Source organism: Lates calcarifer, linkage group LG24 (assembly GCF_001640805.2).
Source record: "Lates calcarifer isolate ASB-BC8 linkage group LG24, TLL_Latcal_v3, whole genome shotgun sequence".
NCBI classification, from domain to species: Eukaryota; Metazoa; Chordata; class Actinopteri; family Centropomidae; genus Lates; species Lates calcarifer.
Window position 1 is genome coordinate 8,741,401 of NC_066856.1, and position 17,382 is coordinate 8,758,782.

At 41.3% G+C, this 17,382-nt stretch overlaps 1 protein-coding gene across 1 annotated transcript; it reads left to right on the plus strand.

Annotated features, from left to right (window-relative positions):
- Positions 1-1,886: 1,886 nt before the first annotated feature.
- Positions 1,887-16,192, plus strand: tnfrsf11a (tumor necrosis factor receptor superfamily, member 11a, NFKB activator). The gene is made up of 10 exons (XM_018702036.2): positions 1,887-2,238; positions 7,241-7,319; positions 8,166-8,291; positions 8,797-8,943; positions 9,041-9,131; positions 9,545-9,621; positions 9,837-9,944; positions 10,180-10,229; positions 10,446-11,391; positions 14,496-16,192. The coding sequence occupies exons 1-10, from the start codon at positions 2,164-2,166 to the stop codon at positions 14,777-14,779; spliced, it is 1,983 nt and encodes a 660-aa protein (XP_018557552.1). The 5' UTR covers positions 1,887-2,163; the 3' UTR covers positions 14,780-16,192.
- The last annotated feature ends 1,190 nt before the right edge of the window (positions 16,193-17,382 follow it).

The window sequence follows — 17,382 nt, forward strand, 5'->3', positions numbered from 1 at the left end:
TCTGTTTCCAAAGCAAGCAGAAGCAATGCAGATCCAGTCCTAAAACCACCGGAACATGGTGGCTAAGCTTTAATTTTATTATTCCGCCGTATTCTATGTGTATGTGAGGGCCATGTGTGTGTGTTTTTCTGCCCTGTGTATTTTTCAGTGCATTTGAGGGAGACTGTGCCTAACCCTTGAAGCTTCCTCCAAAATCTTGGTACCAAAACAGGCTGTGGCTGCTTTCTTCTATGGAACGAGTAATGAGTGTGTTACATTAATGGGAAACATTCAGCGGCTTATGGCGTGCCTGTGTGTGTGCATTTTTGTGTATATGAGCTGTCTGAAATAGGCCCACTTCATGAACTTTGGCTTGTTGTAAGCGACGCTAAGCAACACAACCCACATACTTACAGAGCTACGCACTCCGTGCTCTGACCCAGGTCATCTGAAGTGTGATGCTTGTAAAGCAGCATGGTGTCTGCCTGCAGTGGATCTACATTTTTATACATCAAAATAAGCTACACTGTGACTTCTGCGTTTGAAGTGGGGCTTAATAGGGGCTTCTCTATGCTGCCTGTTTAATTTTGTTGTTAGGGGATGACCTCAGTGTGAATGCTTGGGGTGCGTTCAGACTCAAGCTGAGGTTTCTTATTGCTAAAACAGTCACATCTGGCTCTTAATTGCTACTGTGCAAGCTGCAGAGGCCCCACCACAAAACAGCCTCTCTCAGCATGTTTTTTTACAGGAAGAGGGGGAGAAGGAGGACAGAGCCTATTACCTTCACTGGCTCATCTTAAAACTTTAATTAATCTTTCACTTTCTCCGCTATTAAACTCCTTATGAGTTAAAGATTCCTGTAAGTATCCACTTCTGCCAGTTGTGCTGATTGTGAGATAATCAGGTGGTTTTTAGTCATACATTGTTATGGATGACCAGGATACCCCAAAAACATCTGGACTATCATCAAATTGTGCAACTGCAATGTTGTATATTCACACAAATATCTGCTTCTAATTAGATTTGGCATTTGCCCTTTTTTTTTTTTTCCTTTGTCCAAATGAGTCGCTGTTGTTTGTGACAACAAATGAAGATTGCTTCTTTTTTTTTTTTCCTTGTTAACCTCTCCTGTCTCGTGCCAATCAGCCCCCCCCTGCTGTATCCATTCAGGGCCCACACAATTTAATATTTGCATAACTGTCACCTTGAAGAGAACATATTCTCCACTCTCTCAAACCTTCTCTCTCTTCACATGCCAAAGTAGGCTGGGTCTAATCTCTCATGCAAATTCAGAGGAAAACACACAGGGTGTTTTTTCTGTCTCTCTCTCCTCTCCCTCTCTTTCCTACCAGCAGGGAACAGTTGGAGTATTTCCTGGTGGCACTCACTGTTCTTCTTAATAAATGACATTTGTAGACTGCAGAGATGGCCATAGCAGTTCCAGGACCCACGCTCCAGGAACTATGCTGAGACCAGCCTACTCACTTCCATGATAAATGGCACATGAAGGAAGTGAAATCTTTCAAACTGACCACATGCTTTGCCTCCGGTGTGTGGGGTCATATCTGAATTCATCTCTGGGTTGAGGTCATCACTCAGTTTGTTTGGTCAGTCTCTTGAAAAGTGTCACTTGACAAACTCTACTGTGACTTCAGCAACATGTAGTAACAGTACATTGGTAATTCCAATGTATAAATGTTCCTGACAAGCTTACATCATTGATAACAATCACTGGCTGCCACATACACACTCACTCATTCATTCAAAGGGAAAGAGGGATGGAGCCAGGAGGGTTTGGGGGGGGGGGGCGGGGGGGGGGGTGAACTTTTTTTTTTCCCCTGTTTTTACATATGACAACGTGGGAGGAGTTCCCACCCTCCCTCAGTCTCTTCGCCCAGTTTTTACAAGCCGTTGCGTGCAGCCGTCTCCACACAACGCGTGGGTGAGAGCAGGAGGAAGATGAGCGGAGAGGAGAGGTGGGAACTGTATCTGCCCAACCGGGAATGAAGGCGCAAGAATGCCCCGTGAGACGCTGTGGAGGCTCCGCCACATTTCATGCGCGCGAGAAGAAGTGATCTAGTGTGAGGACTTTTGAAGAAGAGTCGGACCTTTGGTGTCAAGAGTCATTCTCTCGGCTGAGAGAGTCAAGTTTCCTTCAGAAGGAGTCTTCGTTATCCAGCAGAGATGAGACTGAACTTTTCTACAAGTTGGATATTCCGAGGCTGGATAACGTGCGTGCTGGTCACCTTTTACGCACAGGTAAAACACACGCCTCCTTCTAAAGGGTTGTAATTTCCTTAGTATCAAAATTAAGGAGTGTATATAGTATGCAAAGCAGTATATATTTACCTTAATGTATAATATATGTCCTGTACTCTGCTGTTCAGGGACTGTCAAATTTTATTCGATTGAGTAGCAATGCAAAACACCGAGAACCATGATGGTTTATTTTTCTTGAGTGGACCATGGGCAGGAGATGTGTAACAGTAAACCAGAATATGTGTCAACACATCAGATGATTTGTATGAACTGGTCAGAGAAGGAATGAGGGGAAGGGAGGAGGGTTGATATTTTATTTTTTTATTTTTTTATTTTTTTTTACGCCGGGACACTGACTGGAAACAGTTGTGTTTGGGTCGAGTCCACCTCCCCTGTTCTGACCGCAAAAACGCCGCTGGCAACTGGATGTTCTTCTCCCTCCACCAAACATTCTCCCCCGGTCCAGAGGGGACCGGCGTTGGCCAAATGGCTCATCAGGAACCTCATTAGGTCCGCCAGAGGAGATGTTTTCAAAGTTAGAAGCAGGGACCAATAACCAATCACTGGGTTTATTCCTTAACTTATCACTACAGGAATATTGTACTATGTTTCTCTGTCACCATAAGGCTATTGGTAGTTGCATACATTAAACATAGCATCACTTTGTTGTGATAATTGTCCTGTTTTAGGACTTTATCAGTGCCATACCTCAAAGATCCTTTACACTGAAAAACTACAGAGTCTCTGACATGTAGGGGGAAAAGTGACTAGCCAATGTCATGTTGTTGTCCATGTTGTTGTCTAGTCCAAGCAGCTAACTCTGTCCAGGTGGAGCAGTTTATAAGATGTGGTTGTAGTGGCGGGACTGCTGGGCACCAGTGATCTATCACTGCCTGTCTGTGTTACGGTAAGCCAGCGTCGTTATGACTTTGACTGGAACAGACGCTCTTTCTTCCCTGTTTTTCTTCTCTGCCTCACTGAAAATGTGGTGCAAGAGATAATGCTCAGGGAGGGCACTGCGTCTTGTCCAAGCTGGGATCCAGAGGAGTAATGGCACAGAAGGAGAGATGTTTTTCACAGAGCGTCAGATCTAAGTCAGCTGTTGTTCAAGTAGTGGTATGCCTGGAAAAGGAGTCAGTGTGCTAAGAGAGAGACATGTTTTTCATCTACGTTCTAAGGTGACACTGCAAAGCTTTGGCTTTGGTTTGTTCTCACCATGGTCTTGCCATTACTGACTCACAGTATCCCCGATGAATTCCCCTTCATTTTCTTGGTTTTTCAACCACTTCATCCAATCCCTTCCAAATTCATTTCAAACTGTCTGTATGATTGAGCAATACAAGATCATTTCAAGATGCTCATGAGCTTAAAAGGCTATTTATCATGAAGAAGCTGAGCTTTGGTGGATAAATTTCCTCTTTCCTCCTGTACTTTTTAGTAGCCATCCATGTCCACCTTTCTGTCATCCACCCATCAAACAATCTCTCACTACCGCTCTTCTGTTTTCCTTCATTCTGTATTCAACTACAAACCCTTTCTCACTTTAAGCATCTCTCTCATCATATGCTTTTTTTCTAAACTCCCATATCCATCCATCCATCTAGCCACCCACCGTCACATCAGCAGTCAGTGTTATGTCTACCTTGGCTTGAGCAATAACAGTATTACCTCAAGCCTGCAGATCCAAACTTGATTTAACTATTCAGACAAGAGACATTCAACTGATTGATAAAGCATGCAGCCATACAACGACAATAGAGCTTTGTGTGGTGAGAGGAGGAGGAATTATAATTGCCTTTTGGCCTTCAGTGTGTCTCTAAAACACCCGCATTAAGCTCTGTTGAGTTCCCTTAAAACAATTAGCGCAGATTATAGTCGTCCTGGGACTTGTTTCCAGCTTTTTGCAGCATCCCTTCCTCCCCGGCTAAGTATAACCTCTCAGCTAAGTTTCTTTAAGTTGTGCTTTTACATTTTTCTCCTCATCCATGGTGGCTTTAACTCATCCTGCTAATTTCCTAGTTCTTTCTTTTAATTCTAAAAGAGCCACTGCTCCTGCTGCAGTTATAAAATATGTTCGTTCCTGAACAACAGAGTCAGTCAGTCAGTTGACTCCCACTTTTATTTACCGGGAAACAAACAAATGCAAACTGCTCATTATTATAATCATGGTTATTATTTAAGTAATAGGCCCATATGGTTTTGGAGATATTTGTAGATTTTCAAAACTAGTAAAAATGTGCAGGTGGAACTTCAAAAAGATTAATTTTATGGCCTTTACACAATTAACCCCAGGTGTATACAGAGATTCAATTGTTGTGCAATATGCTTTTACAGCACCTTATCATGGATCACTGAAACCCCTAGAGGCCTAAAAGTCACACTGTGCTTCTTTAGGCTCGCTGCCAGTGGCTGCTGTGGCCGTTATGCAAATTCTCTCATACTCTGACAGCAAATGGAATGCATTCTGTGTCACGATCTTGTTTGATAGGATCACTCCTCTGGTGAAGGGGTTTTAAAAGATAAACAAAGCAGTGGGGAAAGGACTATGAAAAAGGGCAGTTCCTGAATAGCACTGGGGCAGTGGAACACTTAATGCCACTTTTTCTTTTTTTTTTTTCCCCTCCATTTAAAAAACCTGCCCCCTCTGTCAATCCATTTGACTGTTTTCCCTTTGCCCTCCCCTATCTTAGCTTTAAGTTTCTGTTAGATACACACACATTCAAACATAAATGTACATTTGAATACATACAGCTGATAAAGTTAGCTTTGAGGTTGGATGTTCTCTCTTGACCGATATGATAACCTATAATCATATAGGGTGGATCAGCTCTTTTCCTCTTATACATATATTTAGTGTGTCAAAACATACTGCATCACATAACTGGGACTCAATGTTTAGATGTGGCGGTAACAAAAATACAGTTCCCAGCATTCTTTTGGCTTCCTGTACACTCTGGCTCTGTTGTGTGGATTTACCACCACTGTCTTTACAGCTATATCTCCCCATATAGATCTCTCTGTCTATCTCTCTATCCATCTATCTGTCTATACAAAGATACAAACCTCTTGGCATGGGAACTTTTCCTACCTCTGTCACTTCTGTCTGCTGCGAGCACATGGTCCTCATTAGTGCTGCGAGTCGAGCAATGAATGCTGTGCATCATTATCCCTCTGGTTAGATTTGAAAACAAAGACTGGCTGATGTGTGAGAGGCTGAGTGGAGGTAATTAAAACGCCTGCCAGTGTTCATGTTGTGCTGTTTCTGCCTGGGGCCGGACAGACAGACACTGAGACTAAACAGATTTGAATGTGGAGGTGTGAGAAAGAGAGGGAAAGAAATAACAAGGGAGAGGAGAGGAGAGGGTGTGAAAGTCAGTGTTAGAGTTTGAACCCAATACTTTTCATTTAAACTGATATTATTCTATATCTATAAATTTTCAATTTGATGCCAAGATAAACAGTAAGTGAGTGCTTCCTCTAGAGTTTTATTGTTGTTAGAATCAGGATAAACTACAGGAAACTAAAAATTCCAACAACAGGAAAGTTGCCAGCTCTGTATGACTAACTGACTCCAGAGGCTTTTAAATCAAGTATGCATTACTAAATAATGTTTCAACAGTGCATAGTAATGCATAAACATGATGTACAAACTAACATTTAATTGCAGGATATAAAAGCTGTTTATGCAACTATTCTTATTTAGGACGCTCAATCATAGGAGGTTAACGGCACGACCAGCTAATCTGTGAATCTGTATGAAGCTGTTGTAAGTTACAGAAGCACAGATGCACCATGGGAAAGGAAAGAGATAGGCAGTGACGCCAAGTATGATGACTGGCAGGCAATGCAAGTACTTCTTCAGAATTTTGCAGGGGTGGGGCAGGAGGATGGATTTGTCATATTTGACATAACAGTACCTCTACAGTACCAGTATTTTTATATTGTACAAATTACAGTATGGATGACCAAAACTGGAATGGGAATATGAAGCTTTCAGAAGTGCTGAATGTGAAAAAGAAGGAGGTAGGTCTGAGGTCAGAGTGCAGTCTGGCCTATAGGTTGTATTTTTCTACATTTATATATAGACGCTGTGGCTTTGGCATAGTTTCTGTCATAACAGCCAGATTCTCTAATTCAGCAATGTGGCGAGGAGTTCACCAGCCCCTTAATTTAGGGTGGCTGGTGGGTGTGTACAGTATGTACTGTAAGTGTATGTGAGCCTGCTTGGCTTACCTTTGTGGCCTTTTTACTAGAGCTCCCAGATGTTTCACTGCAACAAGAGCTCTGGCACTACATGCTAATGCTATAGCTTACACTGTTGAATGAATACACTGCTAAAGTTATAACATGAGACTGACATTTTAGCAATAAACTCACCAGTTGGCAAGACACTTCCCACAAGATCTTATTTTGTTTTTAAATCTCAGGTTTTATCCTTATCATTTACTTAATGGGCAAGTTGACCAATTGGACACTTTGTCGAAATCATGGTAATTATATTTAAATCGCTCAACAGTGCTGAATAGGAAAGTATGTGCAGCCAAGTGTTTATTAATTCCAAGCCAACTGGAGGTGATTGCATTTAATTCCAGTAGGTTCTCCTTATGTAATTGGGTACTATTGGGGTTAGGTTTGCTGGTTTGGAGGCTGTTCGGTGCTGTGGTCAGGTGCTTCTGAGAGTGTGGAAAGAATTCCTGGGCTCGTCTTGGAAATGTTATAACCATCCTCTTCCTCTCATTACTCACCGCCATCTCAAAAATATCACGTGTGGGTCTGAGAAATTAACTAAAGAAGGAGAAAGACAGCCACTGTAAAGTGCTAGTATACATTGAGGAAAACTGTGAAGCACTGATGGAAAATTTATGTTTTTGAACTAGCAAATCACAGTATGTTAATGTTTGGAGAAGATGGTGGTTCTCAGGTAAATTGTTTTTTGTCATCTATTTTGGCTAAGTACACACAGTCACATAAAAAGCTAAATTCATGTCTTGATATTTTTTAGAATGCAGTCTCCAAATCTCCCCAATGTGATGAAACAGAATACATAAAAGGCCACAGATGCTGCAAGAAGTGTGAACCAGGTAATAATGCATAAACACACACACACACACACACACACACACACACAAAGTCTTGTCTCTATGACCTCAAGTTAAATTACATTGACGTTGCATTAATTTCCTGGAGACTTACTCTAACCTTAACCTTAACCACTAACTACTGCTTGCCTATCCCTAAGCCTTACCCTACCCTTACCCTAAACCTAACCTTACCCTTACCTTAAAACATGCCTTCACCTTAGAATTTGATGATTTATGTTATTGCTTTTTAGCCCAATAAGGGGACAGAGGGAACACCTAGACCACAGAAAACTTGTTCCGCTATCCCCACTAGCGCCATACAACTAAGTGTCTAAACTTAACCCTTACTCCAACCCTAGCCTAAATCAAAACCTAATTCTAACCTGAATGCCTAAAACCAAGGCTTAACCCTCAAAAGGCAGCCTGTAAAGTCCCCACAAGGATACACACACACACATAAAGTCAAACAAGGAACTAGCGTCAACATATAGCATATCTGGTGTACTCAATGGAAGCAGCATAAGATTAAAATAGAGTTCCGTTCACAAAGATTCTAAATTAAAAGAGGAAGGATGTTTAAAAACAGAACATTGGTTTAAAATGGTCGTCGTCTCCCCACCACACACACACACACACACACACACACACACACACACACACCACACACACACACAAACACTCAGAGAGACATACAATTCACACTGATCTACTAACAGCACCCACTACTTTCCTCCTGCTTTTCTCTTCTTCCATTAAGTCTTTAGTGGTCACTGTGACTGTACACAGGTTATTAAATCCTTTTTTTTTACTTCCCCTCTCCCTCTGTGTCACTTTTTCTCCCATTAGGCCAGCGTGTGCTTACCGACTGTAATGATTCCCATCAGACCATATGCACTCCATGTGGTCGTGGTGAATACCAGCCCAGCTTGACCAGCGAGAAGCGCTGTTTCCAGCAGAGGTTCTGTGACCCAGGTCGGTACCAACATGTTGAATAAGTGCATTAACAATATAAATGTTTAAAATTGACTGTACTATTACTGTTTCCAAATATTTTGTTGACCCCTATTGACTTACACTGGGACACAAGAACCCAGCACTTTTTAATATAAAGATATCAGGTACTACACCTCGGATACTGTCTCAACAAAACTTACAATTAAAGGTTTACTGAAGTATTTATTGAAGAAAATGTAGCACAGAAAATATTACAGTATATTGTGATGAAGTGAACTCAAAATAGTGTCAAAAGTTTTCTCCAGGAATGTGTCTCATGGGCTGAAAATGAAATTGCATCAATTTGCATCATTATCGCTAATACTTTGTAACAAAGCCTGTTCCAAACTATACACAAGCACCAAGACAGGCACAGTTTCAGCTTGTGGAGTGGGGTTTTAGATGCAACACACATCATTGTCCCTTTGAAGGATTTGGACCTAACTTTGCTTTAAAATGCCCCCATTCCCACTTTGACTTCCAGACAGTGGTTTTATGGAGAGGCCTGAAAACCCTCTGGCAGAGGAGCCATGTCGCTGCCTTCCCCACCTCCAATGCTGTCCCATCAACTGTGAGTTCTGCGAGGCGATACCCACCTGCAGTGCTGGATATGGGCTCGTAGTGGATCCTAGTAAGACATACGAACACAGAGCACACCTCATTCATGTCCAGAAATCACAGAGGGGTGTCACCTGGAGATATACTACAATATATATCGTTCATTTCAGAGTTTACTAATGGAAGGAAGATCTGTGCTCCATGTAAGAAGGGTTTCTTCTCTGCTGACAACAGTGCTGAAGAATGCAAACAATGGACTAAGTAAGTGTATACACGTGCACAAGCACACAATTTTTAGCCTGGGATCTTTTTGAAGGGAAAATGCAGCAGGGTAAATCTCACCACCAGCCAGCGGGTATGACTAATGTGCTCTCCACTTCCTCTGGAACCCTGGACCAGACACCAGCTTCCACCGCTGGCCGGATCTGTGATGATGGAGTGAGAGGAAAACAGAAAAAAAAGAGAGAAAAATTAGTTTTTTCCCATTTCTCTCTCCCTCTCTTCACTGTCTCTGTCTCTTTCTCCTTCTTCATGACAGATCCAACCAGTGGTAGAGGTTGGTAGGTTGGTGGTATACTGTATTTGAGGAAAAAAAGAATGAAAAAAAATTAAGTATGTCCACATGTAGGTATTTCTCTTCACTCTGTGTTTTTGTGATTTTATCTCTCTCCCAGTTGTAAGGCTGAGGGAAGGAGAGAGATACATCCAGGCAGCGCTCAGGCCGATGTAGTGTGTGGAACACTTGTATCTGGTAAGACATGAACACAGTCAATGCACACTGTCAACATACAAATACACTGTAAAGCATATTTAACACCTACTCAAATGAAAGTAATAAAATAGATTTGGCCTGCAACTTTAAGGGAGAATCATGTCTGATTTATTGTATGGTTTTCTTCGGTAGACATCATGACTGACAGTAGATATAGGGCACAAAAGTGAGCTCTGAACTTACCTTTCTTGCAGGTGCAGAGCCCTCCTGGGTCATAGTTTCAGTTCTGTCAGTCATCACTGTTCTGTGTCTCCTCATCCTGCTCCTCTTCTGCTACAAGGACAAACTGAAATTACTCTCTGGTAGGTTGAAACATTAAACACTGATTCAAAACAAACGCATTCACATTCACAACATTGCACAGTATGAACTATTCTTTTAATCACATTAAGAATACATCTAGTTGAGATTTGACTCACTGTTTAAACTGACCTTCAAATTATCATTCAGCATGTTCAACAGCCAAACATATTCAGCAGATGTCATTAAGATTCCTTCATTCAGTATTAAGGTACAATATGTTGTTTCTTTGTCTAGTGAATCTGCGATCCTGTGTCCAGAATCTGAAGAGGACGAGGATACAGCAGGTAAAGTTGAATTTCATTTGAAAGAGGATTAAAAAATACATCAAAAACAGATTTATTGCAAGTTGTCAAGCCTACATATTGAATAGCTTCTGGAAATTTTGATAATAATAAATCAAATATTTGATGTGTACATACCGAAAATCATATTTCTCTTCGTATTCGTGCAGAAAACAGTAGTTATTTACAGTGTTTCTTTCTTTGTTTCTTTTGTTCTAGGAGACCTTGGCCCCTCTTTACCATAGTGGAGGTCCCAAGTGTACACCATGTGAGACAACCAAACTCATCTGCCAAGCACCACACAGCCCCACAGATGAGCCCCCATGCACATTCCCCACTTCTGTTCCCGATGTCAAGGTCTCACTGCCATTCACAGGGGAGATGACAGAGAAAGATGGAAACAACAGGGGGACAGTGATTGGGGATCAAAGTGAAGCATCTGGAGAACCAGAGGAGGTGTCAGAAGAAGAGGAGGTTGTGAGTGTGTCTCCTCTTTTGGCGGGTTCTTGTGTGTGTGTCATTCCCATTCGCGAGCCACTGGAAGTAGGGGAGAATGAGGACTGTAGCCAGGCTGTCAACCCTGGGACTCCAGTGACCTGCTCATGTGGTGGGCTAGAAGGAGAGAGGGATGGAGATGAGAGTGGGAGAGGAGAGAAGAGTGAGAGTGGAGGGGAAGACAATGGTGGAAAAAAGGGTGATGAAAATCAAGAAAAGATGGTTTTGTGCAAGAGTGAGACAGGTGCTGCATCTCTTGTGTCTCTTTCTCCTCCTCTCCTCCACACCTCCTCTGTAGTCCCTCGATCCAGTCCACTTCCTGAACTCTGCCTGCCATTGTCCCAGGCTCAGGTGACACCGGAGTTCAAACCTTACCTGACTGACAGGTCACTGGTAAAACAGGAGGGATTATACAGACTGGCAAGCATGGACTCCACCTCAACAGAGAATAGTTCAACCTCTGTGATGACCTCAGTCAGCCCCTTGATGACCTCCTCATCTGTAGGAGATCTCTACCTGGACAAGCCCCCTGAGGCCTCTAGCCCGGAGCAAGGCCAGGGACTTTCCTGGGAGGACAGTAGTGGAAACAAGCTCTCCTCTGGGGAGTCAGAGCTGGAGTGCTCGCCTGAGAGCCTCCATAGTCAGCTGGCTGAGCCAACTCTTACCTCAGGTGGGTGAAAATATAAAACTTCAAGAATTTAAACAGAAAAAGAAAAGTATAAATGAAATATTAGGAGTGATTTAAAAAAAAAAATTCAGCCTCAATACTGGACAAAAAAATAGAGACATAGAGTCAAAATTAGAGATATTAAGTCAACATTATGACTTTTTCAGGGAAAAATAAAAGAAAAAAAATTCAGACATAGTAAAATTTTTTTGAGAGTCAAAAATTGATTGTGTGACTTTTGACCCGTGATCTTGATTTGTTTCAATAACTAAATCAAAGTTTTACCATTTGTTTTTGTTTTCTTCTTCTTGTTTTTACAATATAATATTATATAATACAACTTTTCATATTTTGTCATGGCAGAAATGGGCTTCCATATATCTGTGTGTAAATTTCCAGAAAGTCAAGCTTGACTTGGGGAAATACAGAGATACAATAAAGATGCTCTAGCCACTCAATAGTGTCAATGAAAACTGAATGCACAGTGCTTATGTGCTGTGGGGATAATGGCTCATTACAAAGGCTGTGGGACTACAGTTACATTTGCCAGGTGGATTCTGTGTTCATTGTTTGTGTAGGCAGTCGCCACTGTATTGCCACAGGATCATACCCATACAGGATTTGATACACTACATAGCAGTGCTCCCTTTCCGCAGAATAGGTGGGACTAGCCACCAAAAATAACAGAATTAAATTTATGTTGGTTTTAATGGAAAGTTTTACAGTCACATGGTTGAACTTGTATTGTTCTCACAGAGGCTTTTACACGCTGCCAAAGAGAAAAGTCTCCGGGAAACATATTTATGTATTGTGCCTCAGCCACTGAGTGGTTATGGTTATAAAAGCAGTATTATCAGAACAGTCTGATCGGGACAGTGGTTAGCTCAAACTGGGGTATCATTAGGTGAACGTGCTGAACACAACTTATAAAAGAGGATTGGTTTCAGCAGAAGAATAAGTTTGTGTGATTGTTTCCAAGAAATATGTTTTATTAAAGCCAGTATTGATAGTTGATCCCTGAAATTTGGGGGACCACACATGAAGCAGGAATAAAATATGCATGTGTTTGATGAGCTAGTGAACCAAAAGAACCACACTCTAACATACAGTGTTAAGTGTGTGAGAGTGTGCATCAGTGTGAACTATGCCATCTACAAAGCTCCTGTTTACCCAGAGTTCCATAGGGTTGCGCAAAGTGACCACAGCTTTAATTGAAGCAAGATGTGTGCAGCTTGAGTAATACTTTTATAACCCTGCCCACCCAACAAAAACACGCACACACATACATACATACACACACACACACACACACACACACACACATTTGTGAAGACTTTTTCTGGACTCTCACTAACAACTGGGTACTTTAATTACATGTTTGCTGGCTTGAAATGAAAGCCATTTCCCATCATGCAGTAATGGCAGCTGATTAAATGGACTTCCCGCTCATGCTATTTAAAGGTTAAAGAAGGGTCAAAGGTTTCACCTGTCTATCTGAATTTTTTTTTTTTTAACCTCACACACAGAAGCCGTACCACTATAAAACATCAATCTTATCTGTTGGCCTTTCAGAAGCTCCACCTGCAGCAGTTTTTGGAAGTTCCCTGCCTTTGTTCAAGGGCACCTCAACAGTGCTAATGACCCAGACTTATGCTGTAAATTGAGGAATTAAACTTGGCAGCTAACGGTAAAATAAGCAAGGTTTTCGAGAAAACTGTTTACAAGTGTGGTTTTCTTGGAGATTGAACAGGATCGGGGTTCTACTACAGTTCAAATTTACCCCTGCTTGAAAAACTGTCGCTTGATTTGTTGGGCATCCAGAAAAATCAGCTTGGTATTAAGAAAGGATAAACAGAAGAACCCAAGCAGATTCCATAGAGCTTTGTTTTCAGAGTTGTGGTGAAATTACATAGTTTTGAGCTAGACCTCTCAGACTGGTATTCCGGGAAAGGCTCTCAGATGGGGAACACAGAGACACACTCTCTGTGAGTGTGTGATTTTGTCTGTCTGCCTTTGCAACTTTATAGAGCTGTGTGTGCTTTTCAGTGTTTGTGTGTGTGTGTGTGTGTGTGTGTGTAAGTGTTAAAATGTTTGCTAGAGCCTGTTTGCTTACACTTACCGTGATTAATTGTGTATATGTGTGTGTGCGCATACAGTATGTGTGGATAAAGGAGGCATGAGCTGTGAGTCACAGAGGGTCGACTTGTTCTGTCGGCTGGAAAGTCAGACAGGCGGCTGGATAAAATAGGAACCAGAGGCTTAATGTGGTGAAAGATGGCTTACAAAACAAAAACACACAGTTTATTCCGTAATTCACCTGGTTGGCTCAGATTCATATGTGAGCAATACATGGACATGAGTGGATTGGTACAAGTTTGTGCAAATGATTTTTGAAGCAGGAATCTCATTATAAAGGCAAGTTGTGATAAGCCAGTTAAAGTTCTTTATGGGAGAAACATTGCATTCGACAGCGTAAGGGTTAGAAAGAGTTGAACAGCACTTTTTTAATTATTCAGCCGTGTCTGTAAAACCCTAAACCCCTGACAAATGGCTGGTTTTCAGAGGTCTTGAGTTTCTCACACTAAAAAGTGCTGGACACTCTGAAACAAACAGGGCAAAAAGGATATGATATGGCAATCTATGTAGCTGTGGCCTGTCTGTGGTCATCCTGCATGGTCATTACACCCACTGTCCATTTGTCATATGAGGTTAGCCAAGATTTAGTCCCTTCTTCACATATGTCATGAATAGGGGAAGCTCTGTCTGCCTGTGTGTAGGAGGGGAACTGAAAGGCAGCGTCTTACACAACTATACCATATACATATAGAGTCATATCTCCACACATTTCCCAATCAGGGGTCACTGCGTTTGCCCTTCTATACCATAGAGGAAAATATCCATTCATGCCTCTGCAAATCAATGTATTTGTCACACTTGAAGCCAAAAGTGTTGGTACTTTACTCCCTTTTGTGGCTTAAAAAAATGTACGTGCTAAGTAAATATTATCCCAAAGTAGCGCTCAGTTTCTCACCACTTCTCTTCTGCCTAGTGTTTATGTGTTTTCGACTTCTCATAATCTCTTCTCCCTTCTACATTTTTCTGTTCAGGTCAGGTGTCTGGGAACCACAACACCACCTTCATCTCCAGCGGTCAGGTGATGAACTTCAGCGGTGATGTCATTGTTGTCTATGTAAGCCAGACGTCTGTTGGCAGCGACGGGGCAGGGCAGGACGATGCCTTTGGAAGCCCCGTCCAGGAAGAGGCCAATGAGACAGTTCCATTTTTCCAGAGCAGTCTGAGGTCACGAGGGGATTCCGTTTCCCACATCACGCTGCAAGACGAGACGCTGCCAGTCCAAGAAGTGATGGAGGAGCGGCCACAGGGAAAGTGAACCGTGACCAATGGCTGTGTTTTATTTGTCAGCCCAAAGATCATCTCAATAACTGTCAGACAGCCGTTGCGAAAATGATCTCTGATCATTTCTGTTGGTTATATCACCTTATATACTATAGCTCCCGATGAAATTATCAAAATCTTTTCTAAAATACCATTTGTCCTACCATACCAGCTTTCCCTTATAAGAGCTAGAAAAGGAAGGCTTTCAGTTAAATGAAAATGGTCAATTAGTTGACTTAGGAAACAACTGTTAGCAATGTGAAGCTATCAGTCTATGCCCATGTAATTTTTTGGAATGTAATCTACAATAACTTTCCCCCTTTCACACATAGTCAGTGAATGTTACCTCAGGCATCTTTAAACGTGCCTTTTTTCAGTTTCCATTGGAAAGCTGCAGGCTTTTTCAAATGGAAACTCCCTTCATTCCAGACAATGATGGGGAATTTTGTTGGGAATTGGATGTGGAACTAGAGTTCAGACTGGAAGAACGTCATGTTTTTATGGTTGTATGGAAATTGCAGCTGGGTCTTGATACAAAGGAGTTTATACATTTCCCATTTCCCACCTTTCATCATTAAATAGCCCAGGTTAAAGCCTGTAGAATCCTAGTTCTTAACCATTCTAAATTTGACATTTGGATGATTTCAGCAGTTTTCTTACATAACAAAATATCCACCATGTGGAAATAATTGTCTTTGCTCTCACAAAATCATGCCATGAAAGTAAATATTTTTATGGAGTAAAATTCAATCTACTAGCTACATTAAGATCTGGCAGAGTAGAATCAAAGTTTGCAAAAGAAAAAACAAGAGTGATGAATTGTGTTTTCCTTTTTTCTGGTTTGCAGGGTTTAACAAAAGCTATTTTACAGTAAAGAGACACATCCAGTTTTGGTACGATGCTTGTTTATCTTGTTCATCATGTAGACTTTTTTATTCTCTTTTTATTGCACCCCAGGTGCAGTTTGTGTCTAAGAAAAAATGCTATGCATTTGATAAGCTATTTTATTACTGGTTTGTTTTGTTTAATTGTGTTTTAATGTGCAAGCCTTAATGAAGAAAAGTAAAATGTCAGCCTGTTTATAATGTTTTGTTTTAAATAATTTTTCAAACTAGATTGTTTATGTAATATTTCAGAAGATTCATGTGTGATCTATGTTTGTAAATATTTCAAACGAAAAAAGCATGATGTATTTGTGAAATAAGAGTGAATATTCCATTTGTGCTTCCTCTTATTTGATTTGTGTCAAGTGGAGCCATTAACAGCTGGTAAAAGGCAAACATTCTAAGAAAGGGACTGTTCAATTAAGTATGCAGCCTTACAACAATTATGTACATATCAATCAAACTTATTGCAATGAATGACTGAAAGAATATTTTGATTGAAATTAAATATGTTTTGCATCTAATCCTTTCAGGGATGGCTTCCATCCTGCCTCCTGTGGTCTCTCTCTGTCAACTTTCCTATTCTGGGATCGACAAATTACAACGAAAGAGTCATTTATCTCCTCAAGACGATCTATAATCTTTGTGAAGCAATGCTAATTACACATGTGGCAAGACCTCTCTGTCTTTTTCCCTGTGTTGACAGACAGACAGACAGGCAGCCTTTCATCAGGCCCGGGGATGGCGAGCAGCTGCGAGGAGAAACTAATCTAGCAGTCAGACCAGCTAGCGTCACAGAAAGACCACATGAGAGGAGCTGGCAGCACTCATTTAGGCCTGGTTTGGGTCAGCAGGAGTATGTTTATATATATGTGTGTGTGTGTGTGTGTGTGTGTGTGTTCGTGTGCATTTCGTCTCAGCTTATTTTATGGTTGTTTGTGAAAACAGGAAGTTATGACTAGCTCTCACATGGTTTACATGAGATCTGGCTGGCCGGCCAACATGTGTGTGAAAACAGCCTCTCATTTTACAGAAGATATGTAGCAAGTCCTAAACCACTGCATGTTGCTGTAGTCCACCCCCCAGTGGTAACTGCATGTTAGGACAACAAATCTCAATTAAATAAGAACATTTAGATTTTCAAAAATTCTACAAACAAGGCGAGGCTCTGTTTTTCACAATTTTAAAAGCGGGCCCTAAATTCACCCGATATATGTAGTCTCATTAAAACCTACTAATAAAACACACTCGACCTGTTTTAAATGAGGATTTTAAAGAGGGAGAACCCCATTCTTGAATGATGGTCCAGGTTCAACTTTCATACTGCGGCCCTTTGAAGGATTAGATAAAGTGACATTGTTGCTCAAATCAGTGATTAGGATAACAGCCTCATATAAAGGTGTGTGAGTTAGACCTTCCTCTGGAAAGCACCAGGAAATCCACAGCAGTGAAATGCTGAAATTACAGTCGCCTCACCTGCAGATCTAGGTTTTGAATTTCAGCTGCACTGAGGGCCAGTAGAACTTGGATTAGTTACTGTCATTACTGTTCATTTTTCATTCAGTAAATGCAGTTTCCATTTACCTCATAGATGATGATTTTGCTTGCAAGACAATGAGCTTTGAATATGATGAAATGCTTCAGATCGAACAACCAAAACGTAGATGAGTTAAGTTGACTATGCAACACGTTAACCAGTAGATAAAACTTTTAA